Genomic DNA, 18204 nt, shown 5'->3' with positions numbered 1-18204 from the left:
GACGTACCTGGTCCATCTCATTTTAGCACCTCTGGGAATACACACTTGTGCCAACACGCCCAGCTCCAGGAGATCAGATGCCCTCTTTTGGACTTGGTGGACACTTCTTCTCTCTATCTCTCAGTGTCTTTGTCTCACTGTGTCTCTCTTCCCCCCCCCTCTTACACACACACACACACACACACACACACACACACACACACTTAAAATGAATCTTTTTAGTTTTCCAAGGAGCCAAGTACAAGAGTGAGGAAGGTAAATTGGAGGGGAGGTTTGGGGAGAAAGAAAAAGAGAGTGTGGTTTACGCTCTGAACCCCACATCTGGGTTCTAACCAGAGAAGACCTACTTTAAAAAAAAATCTGGGGCTGGAGAGACAGCTCATGGTTAAGGGCTCTGGCTGCTCTTCCAAAGGACTCAGGTTTGATTCCCAGCACCCACAAGATGGCTCACAACCATCTGTAACTCAGTTCCAGGGGACCCAACACCTCCTTCTGGCTTCTGCAGGCACCAGACCCTCAGGTGGTGCACAGAGACACACGTAGGCAAAACACCCACACACACGAAAAGCTTGCCTCTGCCTCCCACATGCTGGGATTAAAGGCATGCACCACCACTAGATTGGCTATAAATTACAATTTACTAAATGCTATAGTACAACAACAACAAAACAAAACAAAACAAAAAAACAAAAGGGAGGGGGAGAAGAAAATAAAGCAACTGCAGGACTTGCAGAATGACAGCCTCTTGAAGAAAGCACACAGTGTTCCCTCTGCTGTGGGCGGAGGGGCCTGACCTGGCATAAAAACCAAGCTAAGCCAAGCAGTGCTGGGCTCGCACCACAGCCCCTTCTAAGATAAGCATCTTGGTGGGGAAGTGGGTGCTGTGCTGGCCTCAAAATATGACTTTGTTCTTTAGGGTTTTTAAGAGCCTGCAGCAGGTGCTTGGTAGCAAAGAAACAAAGTCTTCCCTGCCCTTGAAGTGAGAAGTGTGGGTATCTCAGGCCTCAGGGGGTCTGGACCCCCCAGTGTAGATGCTGAGCTCTGCCACGTTAGATGGAACGGTGGAGCTGAGAGCTGGAGAAGGGCCGTCTGACGCTTCACCAGGGGTAAGAATTGCCCCACGCATCTGTGCAGCTTAAGCGCGCTGCTTAGAGTCCACTTGGCTTACTTACACCAGCGTGATTTGTAGTAGACATCCCAAATGCCAGGTATTAATTTTTTAAAAATCACTGACTTAACCCAAGGCTTGATTATCCATTTTTTTTATATGAATCCGGGCATGATACAAAATAGCCCCAGCATCTTAATGTCTCCTCCTCCCTTGGGAGGACTTCGGGCTCCATCCTAATGGCGATCTGGATTCCCAGTTCCTTTAGTGCCCTTCTGCTTCAGCCAACATCTCCACAGCACTTCATCAGAACCACATCTGGACCTTACCCCACCACCACCACAACAGCAGCCACAGCAGCAACAACGAACCTTTCTTCTTTTAGAGAGAGGGAGGGACTCAACTCTGTCGCCCAGGCTGTCCTCAAGTTCACCGTGTAGCCCAGGCTAGCCTTAAACACACAGCACTTAGAGTCTTCTGAGTGTGGTGGTTTACAGGTGAGTGCTCGCACACTGGCTCTACGCCTGGCATCTTGAACCCCGACCCTGTGCTCAAACCCAGTTTCCACTACTCATTTTATTGAACTTCACACTTGTGTCCCGTTGGCCTCTCCTCTCCTCGTGCCCTCCATCCTCTTAACTGTTTGCTTTGCCCGATGCTCATTCTCTGTGTCACCATTGCCTGCGATGGCGCTGCCCTCCAGCCAGTCCTCAGGCATCGCTGTCTGGGCCTTCCTTTCCCTCCGCGCTGCTTCCTGGCATGCCTTTGGTTTGTTTCTGGAGTGTGTCCTCCCCTCCCTGGTGATGCTTCTGTTTAGGATCCCATCTTCTTCATTCAGTCCGCTCATTGCCTTCCTCAGCAATGGATGCATTTTAGTAAAGATAATAATTTCAAAGACAGACCATTCACTACCATGATCAAGAAGAAAGGGGGAGAAAGCAACGATATATAAAATCAGAAACCAATGGAAAAAGGAACCATCGAAATGAGGAAGAAATCACAAAAGAGTTGGTAGACCCCTGTATGAACATGTTTTAAGACATAAAACCCAGTGGTCATTTTTAGGAAGTTGTACCAGAAGTTTCAATGGAGAAATAAGTAGACAAGAATAGTTAGGAAAACAGCAAGAAAAATTTCAAGGAGAGAGCATTGGCCCTCGACAGTATTAACATAGATTGCATGGGGATGGGGAGACGGTTCAGTTGGCAGATGCTTGCCTGGCATGTGTGAGGCCCAGGGCTCAACCCTCACCACCCTTGTGAGGGTCATGGTCTAAATTGGTTGTGGTCACCCATGGCTACCTAGTGAATTGGAGGCCTTCCCTCCTCCCCCTAGCTCTGGGCCACATAGTGAGGCTTTGCCTCTTAATAAATAGACTCTCTGAATAGCACATTTTGCTGCTGATGCATGGGTAGGTGTAGCCAAGTAAAGAACAGAAAGCCCAGAAATAGAGAACTTGAGGGTTGTGTAGAATGTGACAGAGTGGCATCTCAAATCACTGGACTGAAGAAGGACTGTGTTTGTACAAATGGTTAACTGTTTGTGAAAGGATAAATTAGAGCTAAATTTCATGTCATATATAAGAATAAACTCCAACTGAATATAACATCTAAAAGTAAAAATGAAAGCATACGTGGTCTAGAGAAAATGGGTAGATTTTTTTTCTTTTTATCTCTTAACTTGGCTTTCTAACTATGACTCACAATTTAGAGGCTTAACAAGAATTAAAAACAAAAACCTCCTAACACTCCATCATAACTGAAGTGATAACCCGTGAGCGAGCAGGGAGGAATCTGTGACAGATGCCCCCACAAGGAGCCGACAGCCTCCTTTTTTTTTTTTTTTCTCTTTTTCGGAGCTGGGGACCAAACCCAGGGCCTTGCGCTTGCTAGGCAAGCGCTCTACCACTGAGCTAAATCCCCAACCCCGACAGCCTCCTTTTTAAAGACTTATTTATGTATACGAGCACACAGTGGCTGTCTTCAGACACACCAGAAGAGGGCGTCGGATCCCATTACAGATGGTTGTGAGCCACCATGTGGTTACTGGGAATTGAACTCAGGACCTCTGGAAGAGCAGTCAGTGCTCTTAACCTCTGAGCCATCTCTCCAGCCTGGAACTGACATTCTTAATGTATAAAGAATGCTCAGGTCACCCAAAATCATTTCTCTCTGCTTCTAGGTCTGTCAGGATGTGAGAACTCTGCCATACATTCTCTGGTGGAGATATTTGATGGGTCAGTAGGTAGATGGGTCAGTAGGTTTGCCTGTATGCATGGAGCTTGGGGTTTGATCTTGAGTGCCACATAAAACCAGGCATTGTAGCACCTGCCTGAAATCCCAGCCTTTTGGGGTAGAGGCAGGAGGATCAGTTGTTCAGCATCCTTGGCTATATCACAAGTTCAAGACTAGCCTGGGACCCTTTTGAGACCCTATTTCAAAATAAATAAATAAAAATTAGAAAGCCTTCCAAAAGGTAGAATTTTCTTGCCAAGAACCTACAACCTGAATTTCATCATGAGAAAACCAGAAAAAATAATTAAAGGGCTGTGAGGCTGCACTATGCTTCAGTTTGATCCAGGGACTCACGTGGGTCCTTAAAAAAAAAGTAAGAAAATCAAAGGAAGTCTGCAGATTATGTCAGGGGCAGTTTTGTATTTTGACCACTGGGTGGTGGTTCTCTAGTGGTGACCTGGGCAAGAGTACAGATGGGCAGTTTGTATAGTTAACCTTTTTTGTTTTCTAAAGATTTATTTGTTTATTTTATGTATATGAGTGCACTGTAGCTGTCCTCAGACACACCAGAAGAGGGCATCAGATTCCATTACAGATACTTGTGAGCAACCTAAGTTCATTGCTGGGAATTGAACTTGGACCTCTGGAAGAGCAGTCAGTGCTCTTAAACGCTAAGCCATCTCTCCAGCCCACCCCTTTTTGTTTTAAAGACAGAATGTCATAGTTAGGCTAGCCTCAACCATGCTGTGTACCTAATGGCTTTAAACTTCTGATCCTTCTGCCTGAGGGGGATTATGTCATAACCACACCCACTTTATATAGTGCTGGGGATTGAACCCAGAACCTTCTGCTTGGTAGGCAAACTGACCGCCCATGAAATCATATCCCCAGCCCACATTTACCTTTTCATAAGCCAGAAATTATTTCACAATGAAAAGTTATTAAATTAAAAACAATTATCCTTATGGGTTTTGAATGACCCATCAGTGTGAACTAAAGGTGCGGTCTGGTGGGAACAAGGGAAGAAGGAAACAGAAGAGAGGGGATAAAAACCAGAGAAGTGAGTGAGTGAGCTGCACCTGTCCTTTATAGACATCACACTGGAGCATCCTCAGGCCAGAAGCATGAATCCCTGTGAACTGCAGGACTCTGGCACTGAGCTGCATCCCAGCTCATCCTGGCCACGCCATGCATCTGGAGGAGAACCTGTGGTGTGAGTTGCCGTTCGTCACACTCAGGTGTGCATACAGGCATCAGGGGATCCTATTAAAATGCAAGTTCTGGTAGAGCTGAGAGACACCAAGACACTGCCTTTCCGGTGGATTCCCACGGGATGCTGTTATGGCTGATCTGAACCACTCTGACTCACTTAGTGTAGAGGAGTAGTGCCCAGGGGACCTGGGAAGCCCCTGTGGGAGGGGCGCTTTAAACTAAAGAGCATCCTTTGGGGTTCACCAGAATCACTTACAGCTCAGAGATGCATTAATTTAGGAGTGGGAAGAGCTCCAGCTTTGCCCTGGATATTAAATTTGAATCTCGTATTCGTGTTTCACTATCTGGGTAACCTTGAATGGATTATTTCGCCTTATTCTGAGTCCCAGTTTTTAGTCTTCATCGTAGATAGACCATCTAAATCAATCAGAAAAACATGAGCGAAAGATGTGTTTAAGGGAACTGGTATAGCTTTTGCTCCAGAACAGGCTTCTTGGAAAGGTGGTGACTGCATCATCCATGCTGGGGCTCCCTGTCTGCTGGAAGACCCCAGCAGGGGTTAATGTGCACGAGAAGTAGTTAGGAACTCCTGGTCAGTTTTGCATCCAGGACAAGGCTGCGGTTACTTAAGAAGAAATCACCTTGCCCTACTGAAAAGTCCCTGCACAATGGGCTTCTGCAGTAACTTAGCTATGGGCCTGATGAAACGCGGCAAATGTTTCTCTCAGGAAGCAAATATTTGTGAGCACTGGGTACTTAAGAGGCAAATCACTGTGAACTGTCGTGACTCCCTGCAGAGATCATATTTCACACCTTAGGCCTATTGAGTTCACGCTTTGCCTCCTTTGCTCCTTAATCTCTTGGCCTTCATGCTTGACTAATGCTGTCTCAGCACCTGTGCAAACCCTTACAGAGCTTGCCTCTTTCAGCAGGCGCGCGCGCGCGCGTGTGTGCGTGTGTGCGTGTGTGCGTGTGCGCATGCGCGTGCAGGTATGTGAGCAGGTGTGTGTGCTGGTATTTGTATGTTCAGGGTGTGTGCGCAAGTGTTGTGTGCATGTACAGATGTGTGTGCAGGTGTTGTATATGCAGGTGTTGTATGTATATATGGGTTTGTGTGTGTAGTGCTGTATGTGCAGATGTTGTGTGTTTGTAGAGGTGTGTGTGTGTGTGCAGGTTTGTGTATCTAGGTGTGTGTGTGTGCTCTGGACAAATTCATGTATATGTGTGAAAATATGTGTGTGCAGGTGTTGTGTGTATGTACAGATATGTGTATGCAGGTGTTTGTGTGCAGGTGTTATGTGTAGGTGTGTGTGTACAGGTGTATGTGTTCAGTTGTTTGTTTAGATATGTGTATGCAAGAGTATGTGCAGGGGTGTGTGTGTGCAAGTGTTGTGTGTGTGTGTATAGGTGTGTGTATATAGGGGTGTGTGTGTGTGTGTGTGTGTGTGTGTGTGTGTGTGTGTGTGTGTGTGTAGGCCAGAGGCTGATGTTGGGATAGGATGCCTTCTCCGGTCACTCTGTTATTTTTTCAAACAAGCTCTTTCACTGAACTTGGAGTTTTAGTAGACTGTGTGGCCAGTGAGCTCCTGTGATTTGCCTGTCTTCACGCCCAGTGCTGGGGTTTTAAGTGTGCACAACGCACTGTGTCCAGTTTTTTATGTGGGTGCTCAGGATCCAAACCCGGGTTCTTATGCTTGTGTAGAGGTATGAGAGCTTTGCTGTCCCATGGCTTGCACTCAAGTTATCGGTGAAGCAGTTGAATGACACACGCAGAGTTCTCATTGAGTCTAAGGTATGTGAGAGGGTCGGGGAAGGTTTTCTTGAAAGAGTGGTGCTTGAGTCGGCAGGCAGAGGGAGGTACGGTGGTGAGAAAGTGTCCTGCACTTGGGGAACTGTGGTTGGACAGGCTGAGGCATGACAGGGACATAGAGGAATCACAGATGCCCCAAGGTCTACTCCTATTGCACAGACAAAGTACCTCATAAAGCAAAACAGACAGGCCTGCTGTGTTCGTAATCAAATGAGAATACCAGAAACAGGACTGTAGCTAGTGCTCAAGGGTAGATCACTTGGCTAACACACAGCAGGCCTTAGGTTCAATTCCCCTGCACAAAAACCAGAACACAACGCCAGAAATGGTGGTTAGTTCATAGCAGGTTCTCAGGAAATGTTAGCTTCCTCCTCCCAATTCCTGCTGGCCACTGCAGGTCCTCCAGTGTCAGAAGCTGATGGATGCTCGCCTTAGCGCTGTCTCCCAATGGCGATGTCCAAAAACCAGCAGAGAAGCTAAAGACTTAATGTGAGCCCCGGAAAGCAGCCAGTGATAATTTCCAGCAGCATCATTTACCAAGGAAGTGCTTGAGACTTAGAAATCAACTGTATTTTAACCAAATTATAATTTAATATAATTAGCCCTTGAGCTTCATTTTTTAGTTTTAAGATCTTAGGCTACTACAGAAACAAAACATCAGCAACCGGGACTGTGCTATCGTTTGTGTGTGCTTGAGATTTGAACGGCTAACTGTGCGGAGTACAAGTTCTGTCAAATGGAAAATGGAAGGCGTACGACTGTGTAAGGCTTAGGAAGCGACCCTAAGATGTCCCAACCTGGAACATTGGTTCCTGGTAATACAGAGTCCCAACTTTGTATGAAGGAAAGGAAAAGCCCCGCTCTGTCCCCGGAGCTCCTGTTCACTTTATGGTTCCCTTTTCCTTCTCAGCCCCAGTCTTCTGCAATCAGATCCTTTGTTAATATGAAACACAGATCAAAATGAACTCTGTAGCAATCCTAGGGTTGTGACCTCGGGAGGGTGAATGTTGCATTGAGTGTGGGGTGACCAAACCTTGGTGGTCCTAAGGAAAGCAACTGTGGGGGGCAGTGCTGTGCTCGGGATGTGGTTTGTGTCTGGTTCCACAAGATCAATGAGTAGGAGTGTCACGGTCCATTGCATGAAGTCCATGAGGAATTGGGGTGGGCTACGGGCGCAGTGACTGAACCTGACTGGGGACCTGGACTCGGCCTCGATAAGCAAGCAGAGCACGGGAGGTGGGAGCGACGACCTGGGAACGTTGGTCTCTCTGTGTCTGCAGTATTGAGTAAGTCAGAGGTCAGTTTATCCCTGGGTGTTAACCTAAAGCTGGGGGTTTTAGAGCATGCTCTGGGCCTGATAGGATATCCTGAGAGCTTTCTCTGCTTCCCAATAGAGATCTCGTCCTGTCCCTCACCATCTGGAGCTGCATTACAGCGTCAGGCTAGGGATGAGACTGATATGCCATCTTTCCCTTATCTCCACCTTTTATTTTCCAGCAACAGCTACAGGCCTATGTGGCCTGGGTGAATGCCCAGCTGAAGAAGAGGCCATCCGTGAAGCCTGTGCAGGACCTGCGACAGGATCTCCGAGATGGAGTGATCCTGGCCTATCTCATCGAGATTGTTGGTCAGTTGGCCTTGGACTCTGGTGCTAGTGTAGACGAGAACTGACTTTCTTCTCCATACGCCCTTCAAAGCAGGTTGTTCCTTCTTTAGAATACATGGAGTCCGGAAAACTTAAAGTACTTGCCCCAGGTTAACTCACGTATGGGCCAGTAAACGCTGTGTGCCGGGCACTGCATTGTTCCCAGTCCATTTGGAAAGTCTAGAGAGTGAGGTCTGCGTTATTACTGTCCTTCTGATGGAGGGAAGCAGAGGGGTACATAGAGGAGATGCTGCCTTAGTCCTAGGGCGCAGGAATGGCAGAGCAGAATTAGTTAGTGTCTGAAGAACTGTTGTCTGAATTATGAAACAGAAGTGGGAGGGTTGGAGAGTTGGCTCAGCCATTGAGCTCAGGCTGCTCTGGCAGAGGACCTGGGTTCAATTCCCAGCATCCACATGGCAGCTCACAACCATCTGAACTCCTCCAGTCCCAAGGGAACTAATACTTTCTTCTGCACAAATATACATGCAGGCAAAATACATACATGCACTCATACACACACACACACACACACACACACACACAGAGCGAGAGCGAGAGAGAGAGAGAGAGAGAACAAGAACAAGAACAAGAACAGGGGAAAAAAACCACAGGAAAGGGAGTAGCATAAGGGAGTAGCATTCAGGCCAAAAGAGAAAGTCACCAGCAAAAGGACTCACCTCCATGACATTTGGCCCCACCAGTTTTCATGGAAGGGCTTTGCTCCTCACTTCTGGGGGCTGATGTCGTAAGTTCCATAGCATTATAACCATGATGTTTGTCCATGGCTTTGCTATGATTTCGCTCACTTGACTAGCAATTAGCCGTGGTATAGACTGAGCTATTGAAGAGAATGATACACTGTAATTTGCTTTTATGGTTCCACAAACCCTAGGCAACTGCACAGAATAAGTTCTCCAACATTTTTATTGGTCTGTTGATGTTGCTTGGTGCCCCAGAGGTCTGTGGTGTGGATGAAGCTGGTTTGCAACAGGCAACCTATCTGTGAACACTTTCTTTGGAGACAGATCATGATTGAGCACTCATGCAGTGGTCATAACTGCAGCTGCTAGGGTGGATTGTTTTCTACCTGTGTGAATTTATTTGGCCATAACACAATAATAATAATAATAATAATAATAATAATAATAATAATAATAATAGATATTATTATTTGTTTTCAGGAAACAAAAGGAAATAAATAAATAAATAAACAAACTTAAGTATGTGTCAAAAATATAGCCAAGTCTGCTATTTTGATTTATTTGTGATGTGGGTTTGAGTTCAGACAATATCCCTCACTCAAAATTCTTGGACCAAAAATGCTTCAGATTATGGATTAAAAAAAAAAAATGAGTTGAGCATTTACACCTAAGCATCGGAAAATCCAAATGCCCCCAAATCAGGAATCTTTTGAGCAACAATGTAATGCTTAAAACACCTCAGATTTTTAGGCTGGAGATGGCTGAGCAGTGAAGATCTCTGGCTGCTCTTCAGAGGCCCAGGGTTGAGTCCCGAGGTCCTCTGGAAATCAAAATAGTGAGTCAGTCACTTCTAACTCCCGTGCTGGGACTTGGCTGCCCTCTTCTGGCCTCCCTCGGCACTGAGCATGCGTAGACATTCATGCACCCATGTACATAAAATAATAATAATAATATTTCATATTTTGGAGTATTTGTGAATTCAAATTTGTATATTATGAATGATCAACCAATACTATTTACTGATGGTTTATGAGGCTTAGCAAGTTCACGAATTCACATAACTTTGAGTATCCAGGTAGAGGTCCAAACCTAGCTCTGTTTTAATTCCAGATTCCTAGCTGGAAAGATGCCCAGCTATTAAGAGTGTGTACACTGCGTCTGCAGAGGACCTGAGTCTGCCTCCCACCATCCCAGTATGGTGACTTACAGTGTTCTGTAACTCCAGCCTCTGGTCACTCCTCTCTTAGACTCCAAGGTCACCTGCCCTTGTATACATACAGACAGGCATGCACGCACGTACGCACACACGCACGCACGCACGCACGCGCAAGCATGCACACATGTACATAACTGAAAATAAAATAAAAAAGAAAACCCAAAGTCCATTTTAAGCATCTTCTTTTTCCTTTATTTAGACAGGTTACATGTGGCCTGGCAGGAAATCTAGGCACAAAGGATTAAAACCAAAAGCCCTTCCACCTGTATTTCTTTAACAAATACTGTATTAGTGTAGCTTGCATTGTCTCTGTAACGAAAGCAGCTCACAGACGGAAGGGTTTACTTTGGCTTACAGCTTGAAGAGAGGTCCAGTGTAATGGGGAAGGAGTGGTGACAGGGCTCTGAGGCATCTGGTCAAGTTGCAGCCACATCCAGAGGAGAGAACAATGGATGCTGGGCTCAGCTCATTCTCTCCTCTCCCTGTGTCCAGGGCCCAAGCCCAGGGGATGGTGCCGCCCGTTTAGGGGGTTCTTTCCACCTCAATTAACTTAATTAAGATATCCTCTCCCAGACATGGCCAGAGAGGCTAACCTAATATAAACAGTTCCTCAACGGAGAGACTCGTCTCCTAGGTGATTCTATGTCCTCTCCCTTGATAGATAGTCAATGTTTGTGGCCACAGTTCCCCATCCTCCCTCCTGGCAGCCAGAGTTACTCCCAGAGGTAGACCATGAACCTGGAAGCAGAATCCGTCTGTTTTTATTTTCCCAAGATCCGGTTTTAACCTGCCTGAAACAACCTCAACAGGACTGAGTTGTGATTCATGTGCAAGCATGAGGTTTGGAGTTCGAATCCCCACTACTCATGTTTAAAAAGCCATGCATGGTCACAAGTATACCTATAACTCCAGCACTTGAGGGGTGGAGACAGGAGGATCACTGTTCTTGCTGACTACCACCCTAGTCCAAGTAAACAAAACATTAAAACCTGTCTCAAGGGAATGAAGAATATAGTGACAGAGCAGGACAGCAGCTTCTCCCATCTGCACAGCCATGCCCACCTATGTGTGCACACCCGACACACCTCATGTACTCGCACATATACCTAAGAGAAGAGAAAACCTCATGCTTTGTGTATTTAGCCTTTAGCTCTTCCCTGGGTTTAGACACGCCCATAGCAGCCTGTTCTCCACCGTCGCTCAAATGTCTTACCTACAGCCAATCAGAACCTTTTATTTCCTCACCCATACCATGCTCCTTACTTCCTTAGCCTCACTGCCCACCTGCACATTCTGTCTTTGTCCAGGAGCGCCTCGGTGTTACCGTTCTCGGACTTGTCAAGCACAGCATGTAGACGGCATTCCCCGGGATTCTCCTCCCCTCCGGTATCACAGTCAGGTCTTAACATGTGCTGTCAGCTTTGTATTCAAAATATACTCAGCACCTGACTTCCGGCCAGCACCCTCTCCCACCTAAACCCCAACCACCTTTATCTCTCGCTTTGACTGTTTTGACGGTTGTTCCCAATTGTGTCTCTGTTTCATTCCCTTTATGAGCCATATCCATACACAGTCACTATCACACACTAGATAGTGTCACTGACCTGTGTGGAAGTCCCAGTGGCTTCCCATCCCCTTAGAATAAAAACTCAGGGTTGTTCCTGTGGTCCACAGAGCCCTGAGTGACCCACCTTGCTTATCTACAGGGCCTTTCTTGGGTCTTGACTCTGATAACTCCACTCTAGTCACATTTGGTCTTTTTTTTCTTTTGAGATAGAGTCGCATGTAGCCCAGGCTGGCCCAGAACTTACTATGTAGCCATGGCTGACTTTGATTAACCTGAATCTTCCTGATGCTTTTGCCTAAGCCACCCTACTGCTGAAGTCATAGGTGTGCACTTCCTGCCTAAAGAGCATATTGTCTTTCTGCCTCTCAGAGAGTCTGAACTCATCCCATTTTGGGGTTCACCTGTATGGGTCTTCAGCCTGGCACGTGCCCTTCTTAAATATAAGCACATCTTACTCAGACTCTGCAACACCATATTAACAGAAAGGTCCTGGTCGCTATTTTTTTCTCAGGCTTTATTCTTCCCCAACATTATATTAAACATTGACTTGTTTACCTTTCGTGTATAAATGGGGAGTGAAGAGACTCTGTTTACCTTCCTGCTTTCTGTCATGGCCACAACAGTGTTTGGCACACAATGAATATTTATTTTATTAATCAATGTGCACAGATAACCTCACTATGGGCTTCCATTTGAAAGACTGAAGTGCTCTGAAAGGCTTTCATTTTTCTGTTCTCCAACCACTTCCCCTGGAGCACACACTGGGACTTCACTCACTCATTTATTAATAGAGAATTTTAGTGTTTGCATCCCCAGCCTGGCTGCTATGAGACCGTGACGATGTTCTTCCTTCTGATCTTAGGTGTTGTCGTTGTTGTTGTTTTTCTTCTCCTAACAGCAGGAGAAAAACTGAGCGGAGTACAGTTGAGTCCCAGTAACCAACAAGAGATGAAGAACAATGTGGAGAGGGTCCTACAGTTTGTGGCTTCCAAAAAGATTCGTATGCACCAGACTTCGGCTAAAGGTTAGTTAGCACCTCATCTGGGGAAGAAACACTCAGCTTCTAGGTGGAGCGCTCCCTTGGCCACGTGGCCCTGACCAGCAGCGCTGAACAGACTGGAATAGGATTCGGTGCACGGTATTATCATTTTTTCCATGGAGACAGTGATGGAGTGCTGAGATCCCAGTGCTGCAGAGAGCTGGCTAGAGGGGAAAGCTCTCCACTAATTTGAGTTGAATATAGGTCTGCTTGAATGTGTGTGGGAATATTAATGGTATAAGAATAAATGACAAAATTGAGGTATTAATTTTGGAATGTCTCGTTTAAATGATCAAGGATGAAGACAGATTGCAGTTTTTCTTTCTTTCTTTCTTTCTTTCTTTCTTTTTTTTTTTGAGTTCTTTGGTTTTTATGATGAAGTACAATTACAAACCACCATAACTTATGCTTTTTCCATTCAGTTTCCTAGAAGAAACAAGGATGACCTTGAACTTCTGACCCTCCAGCTTCTGCCTCCTCAGTGCTCAGATTACAAACTACACCATCACTCAGCTAGTGCTGGAGACTGAACCCAGAGCTTTGTGAATGTTAGTCAACACTGGATCAACTCAGACACAGCTCTGATACCTCCCAGCCTCAGAGTGTGTGTGTGTGTGTGTGTGTGTGTGTGTGTGTGTGTGTGTGTGTGTGTGTACATATATAGTCTATCATATATATATATATATTTTTTTCAAGACACAGTGAGGGTCTCACTGTGTAGCCCTGGCTGGCCTGGAATTTGCTGTATCTTAGGCTTTCCGCAAAGTAGGTGTTTCTCCTGCCTCTGTTGTTTTACATTCTGGGATTAGAGGTATGTGCTACATTTAACTTAAAAAGAAATTATTTTTTAGCTTCCTTTTTCCCTGTGAGACCATTCCATGCAGACAAAAAGAGCCCTGCAGCCTTTATTTCTGTGTTCTTCTCTAGTGGTGCAACCCTTTGCCCGTGCTGTAGGGCAGCACACAGGCTGGGACCCTCAGAAAGCAGAGGCCTCCTTCTTTTGATGCTTTTTCTAGAACTGACTAGATCTGCTTCTGTTCAGCACCAGCTCCTGGGTCTGTTGTCTGTAGGTTGGTTTGTTGAGCATGAGGGCGGGAGGAAGCCCTTTCATGTTGTGTTATTGGTGTGTGTTTGAAGTCACTCAGGTGAGCAAACAGTGACCATTAAGAGCATCTGCTAGAGGACATCAAATAATCCTGTGTGCTTTGTCCATCTGAAAGGCTATAAAGCCAAGCAATGGAATGCCTTCCTCTCCTTGTATTAACTTTAACCAGCACTTCTCAGAACGTGTGTTCCCTCGTGTGTGTGTGTGTGTGTGTGTGTGTGTGTGTGTGTGTGTGTGTGTGTGTGTGTTCTTTCCTCTTTTTTCTAGGGCATCAAGCAGTGATAGCTTTAACCCAGTCCCCATGTGCAGTGGGCTTGGGGATCTGGCCCAGTAAAGTGGGCTATTTTAAGGGAAGACTCCATTCAGGGCCTCATTGTCTTTTCCTAATTAGTCCTGCTGCCTCGGTTTCCTCTCCCTTCAGCTTTCCGTACCCACAGCTGGGTGATCCAAGAGCAGGTACCATGGGCTCCCTACCCATGTGCATCTGGAAGTCACTTGGGGAAAGTTCCAGCACCTTTCCTATAGCTTCCCTGGTCCCAAAGGACCCACCCTTTCATCCCTCCCTTTTCTTGGCTTTCACTTCCGCTGTGAGCTCTGGGGCTCGCACCACACCCAACTCTCTCCCTTTCTCCAGCGTAGTGCTGGACCATAGGCATAGAACACATGTCATATAAGTACTTAAAAGGTTTCCAAAGCCTCATTATAAATAACAAGGACTGGAAGTAATTTTAATAATATATTTTATTTAGCCCACTATGCCCATCACTTTACCATGAAGTTAATACTGAGATACTTTACATTTTATTTTCTTTATTTTTATGTGTATAGGAATGTTGCCTGCATATATGTCAGTGTACTGTGTGTGTGCTAGTGCTCTCAGAGGCCAGAGGGGCATCAGATCCCTTATGACTAGAGTTACAGATGGTTGTGAACATCCGTTACAGATGTGGGTGCTGGGAATCAAACCTGGGTCCTCTGGAAAGAGTACCCAGTACTCGTAACCACTGAGCCATCTCTCCAGCCCCACATTCTATCTTCTTTATACTGTCCGAGATCTTTAGCATTCCTGTGTGTGTGTGTGTGTGTGTGTGTGTGTGTGTGTGTGTGTGTAAGATATTTACTGTATATCTAATTATAGTACTTACTTAGAGCACATTTCAGTTCCGAGTAGTAGCATTTAAGTGCTTAGCAGCCGCACGTAGCCCATAGCTCTCCTAACAGATGATATCACCCTATTACACTGATCTCTGGAGCTCTGTATGTACCTTTTCCTGGACTGTTCTTATTCTTCTCCTACTAGCTACTAAAGCATGACCCCCAGACAGCCCCAATTGAGGACTCGCTTCCTCTAGTAATACATCCTTGATACCTCGACGGTAACTCCCCACGAACTCCTGGAGACCCCCTGTGCCTCTCTGATCTAACCATTTTATTGTGATACTTCACCGTACTTGCTTTTAAACCTTCTGTGTCCCTCACTGAACATGGCTTTATGCTATGGAGACTGCCTGCCTGGTTGACCATAGTACCAGCGATAGATACTAAATGCATCTACCCTGCCTCCCTCTCAGCACCTGTTGATCTCTCTTATCCTGCAGATATTGTGGAAGGAAACCTGAAGTCTATCATGAGGCTGGTCCTTGCCTTGGCAGCTCATTTTAAACCTGGCTCTAGCAGGACGGTGAGCCAGGGGCGAGACTCCAGAACCTCTGTGCAGAGTCATCAACCACACTGTGCCACCGCTGTGGCCCAAGGGGCAGCGGCTGCTCTGGCTGATGTGTGCCATGACATGTCCCGGTCAGGACGGGATGTCTTCAGATACAGACAGAGGTAAAAGTCTGGGGAAGGGGAACTGGCTCCTCGCTCTGGCGTTTCTTTGCTTAGATGATCACAGCGTGAGTAGATGGAAATACCAACTGAACAGCCCCACAGTGCAGTGAAGATAAGCGACTGGAGGTTTGGGAGGGAGATCTTAGTGAGGAAAGCGCGGCTTTCTCTGATGATACAGGGTAGTGAACCTAGAGCCCGTCTACATGCGGAGCAAGACCTCTGCTTTTATGTCAGATCCTTGGCCTTCTTATGCCTTATTTTGAGACAGGGTTCTGTTAAGTTATTCAGTCTGGCCTCGAAATCAGCCTGTGGTCCAGTCAGGCTCCTGCTGTTTAACTTCAAGAATAGATAGGATTACAGGCTCACAGCAGCAAGCCGGGCTAAGCCTTCTTTTCTCAGCTGTTTATTTTGCAGCTAGCAGAACCTAAGGAACCACGAGTGGAAATTTGCTCTCATCCTGAAAACTTAAATATATGTGATTGGCACAGTGTGTTTTCTTCACTGGGAGATATGTAGTCCATCTTGGGGAGGTTGTATCCTGGGATTGTATCCACAAGGCCAGACTGCCTTGGAACTTCATGGTAGGAAGTGCTTTGAGGGTTGTATAGTTGTTAAAGGAGAACATGATCCCACGGTATCACAGACAATGCCTTCGCTCCTAGGTTTTAAATGACATAGAAAAAGGTCAATATTTTTAATTGTTTACCTTCTATATTTATTCCTCTGTGTGTGTGTGTGTGTGTGTGTGTGAAAGAGAGATTGATTGATTGATTGATTGATTGATTGATTGATTATAGACAGGATCTTGCTGTGCAGCCCAGGCTGGTCTCAAACTTCTGATCCTCCTGCCTCTGCCTCCCAGTGCTGGAATGACAGCTGTGTGCCTACCCGGCTCCCTTTTTCATCTTCTTGCCTGCACTGCAGACTGAGTGGCAGGACATCTGCATTTTCTGCAGAGCTGACCTGAACTGCAGGGCTAACTAATACTGTCCTCTCTTCTGGTCTCCACCCCACACCTTCACCCCTAGGAATGCCAGTGTGGATGAGGAGATCGAGAACCCATACTGGAGTGTGCGAGCACTTGTGCAGCAATACGAAGGCCAGCAAAGGTCCCCATCTGAGTCCAGCTGCTCCAGGTAACCATGGTTTCCCATTCTTACCTTTACGGTCTGGCAGAAAGCTGCATTTCAGGGGGATTCTAAGCTTCAAGTACCAAGACCAAAAGCAAGAAGGCATCTGTGGGATTGTGTACCATATCCCTCTAGGCTTGGGCCTGGAAACCTGATGGGTAGTGAGGGAGTGAAAAAAGGACAAACACTAAAGAAATGATCCACACATATGCCAAAAAGCTGGGTCAGGTGAGGTGCGCACGCTCTAATGGTGTGGTACCACCTACTACATGCAGCCTGGAACCCCTGATGTATTTTTTAGGTACAGCATAGAGGGGAAGAATGAGTTAGTCTTGTAGGTCTCTAAGTGAACAGTCTCAGGCTGTCATCATTCAGCATCCAGGACTTGCTAGTTTTTCTACACACTGGTCAATCATTAGTAAATATTCATACTTGCCTACTGTCAGCATTTGCATTTACGCCAGAGGAAGGCTTTACCAGTTGACCAAGCTGGGGAAGGCTTTGCCAATTTCCCACGGGTCTGAGGCATTGGTCCTTGACATGACAGTGCCTGGGTCAGTAATACACATTCACTCAGGAGTTCATCCACTTCCTAACTGTCCACCCATGGCTTTTCAGCTCCCTGCCGTTGGATGTGTGTATTACTTGGTAATAGAGTGCTTGCCTTGCTAGATGGTCCTGCGTTCAACCCCTAGTACTGACAAGCTAAAAGCACCTAACCTCCTTTGCCATCCTCAGTTTATGCTTGGCATTCAAGGACTAGCTCTCAGCACTACCTGTGGGTTCTGTGTCGACAGAAGCATGGGATACAGTATTAGTGAATTCCCCACCCACAGAAACTGCAGTATCCCAGGGACAGTAATTAGCTCTGACCACATGGGGGCGTGACTGGGCCCTTCAGAACCTAGCCTAGCCCAGTGTTTGTGTATGAGCTGCTAGTGTTTATGATAGCCATTTCCCTGGCATTGTCCTGCAGGCTGAGTCTGAGTCTTTAGTTAGAGCCACAAAAGGCTGGAAAAAGCTCCCGGCAAGAAAAGGAATTATGCACGACTGTCTGACGCATTAGCATTTCCACATTCGTTTATAGGGCTGAGAATTGGGGCACATTGGTATGCATTTAAGTGGGCTATGGGTGTTTGTGACTCTAGTGGAGAGGACGACTGCTTCTCATAGAGCCAAGTGCAGAGGCCAGAATAGGACACTCTGCAGTAATAAAAGCCTGACCAATGCCAAGTGTAGTGGCCGAAAAAGATGATTGTCCTGGCTCATGGAGATTGTGCCCCTATAAACACATCCCCAGTCTACTTGCGAAGTTGGTTTTGATGCTGAGTTGTAGTTAATGTATCCTCTGATGATCTTTTCCCTCCTACTTTTCCCTCCAATCCAGCATGGTCTGATCTATTTAAGTCTCGTTGTGCCTTATGTGCTTTTTCTATCTTTTTTCTTTCTCCTGCTTTTTTCCACTCATCCTGCTTGACAGATGGTCTGCTGATGCATTGAGGTCCTGTGGGACTCTTTCTATCATCTTAGCGTACTGCTAGCCCAGCTCCACTTTAAAATGTTTACACATAATGGGTGTAGTTTTTCTTTCTGAAATGGATCCACAA

The 18204-nt window shown here is 46.2% G+C and overlaps 1 protein-coding gene across 3 annotated transcripts in view; it reads left to right on the top strand.

Annotated features, from left to right (window-relative positions):
* Dixdc1 (DIX domain containing 1) overlaps nucleotides 1-18204 on the top strand; it is a 69519-nt gene that overhangs the window by 18290 nt on the left and 33025 nt on the right. For 2 of the 3 annotated variants that reach the window (XM_032909234.1, XM_032909233.1), the window contains 4 exons: nucleotides 7862-7991; nucleotides 12392-12517; nucleotides 15236-15467; nucleotides 16496-16603. In XM_032909234.1, the coding sequence (XP_032765125.1) occupies nucleotides 7862-7991; nucleotides 12392-12517; nucleotides 15236-15467; nucleotides 16496-16603 (596 nt within the window). The remainder of the gene's footprint in view (nucleotides 1-7861; nucleotides 7992-12391; nucleotides 12518-15235; nucleotides 15468-16495; nucleotides 16604-18204) is intronic. The other variant, XM_032909235.1, reaches the window with a different exon arrangement.

This window comes from Rattus rattus, chromosome 8 (assembly GCF_011064425.1).
Source record: "Rattus rattus isolate New Zealand chromosome 8, Rrattus_CSIRO_v1, whole genome shotgun sequence".
In the NCBI taxonomy this organism is placed as follows: domain Eukaryota; kingdom Metazoa; phylum Chordata; class Mammalia; order Rodentia; family Muridae; genus Rattus; species Rattus rattus.
Note: the sequence above shows the minus strand (reverse complement) of the source record. Positions and strands in the feature narration are given on the sequence as shown.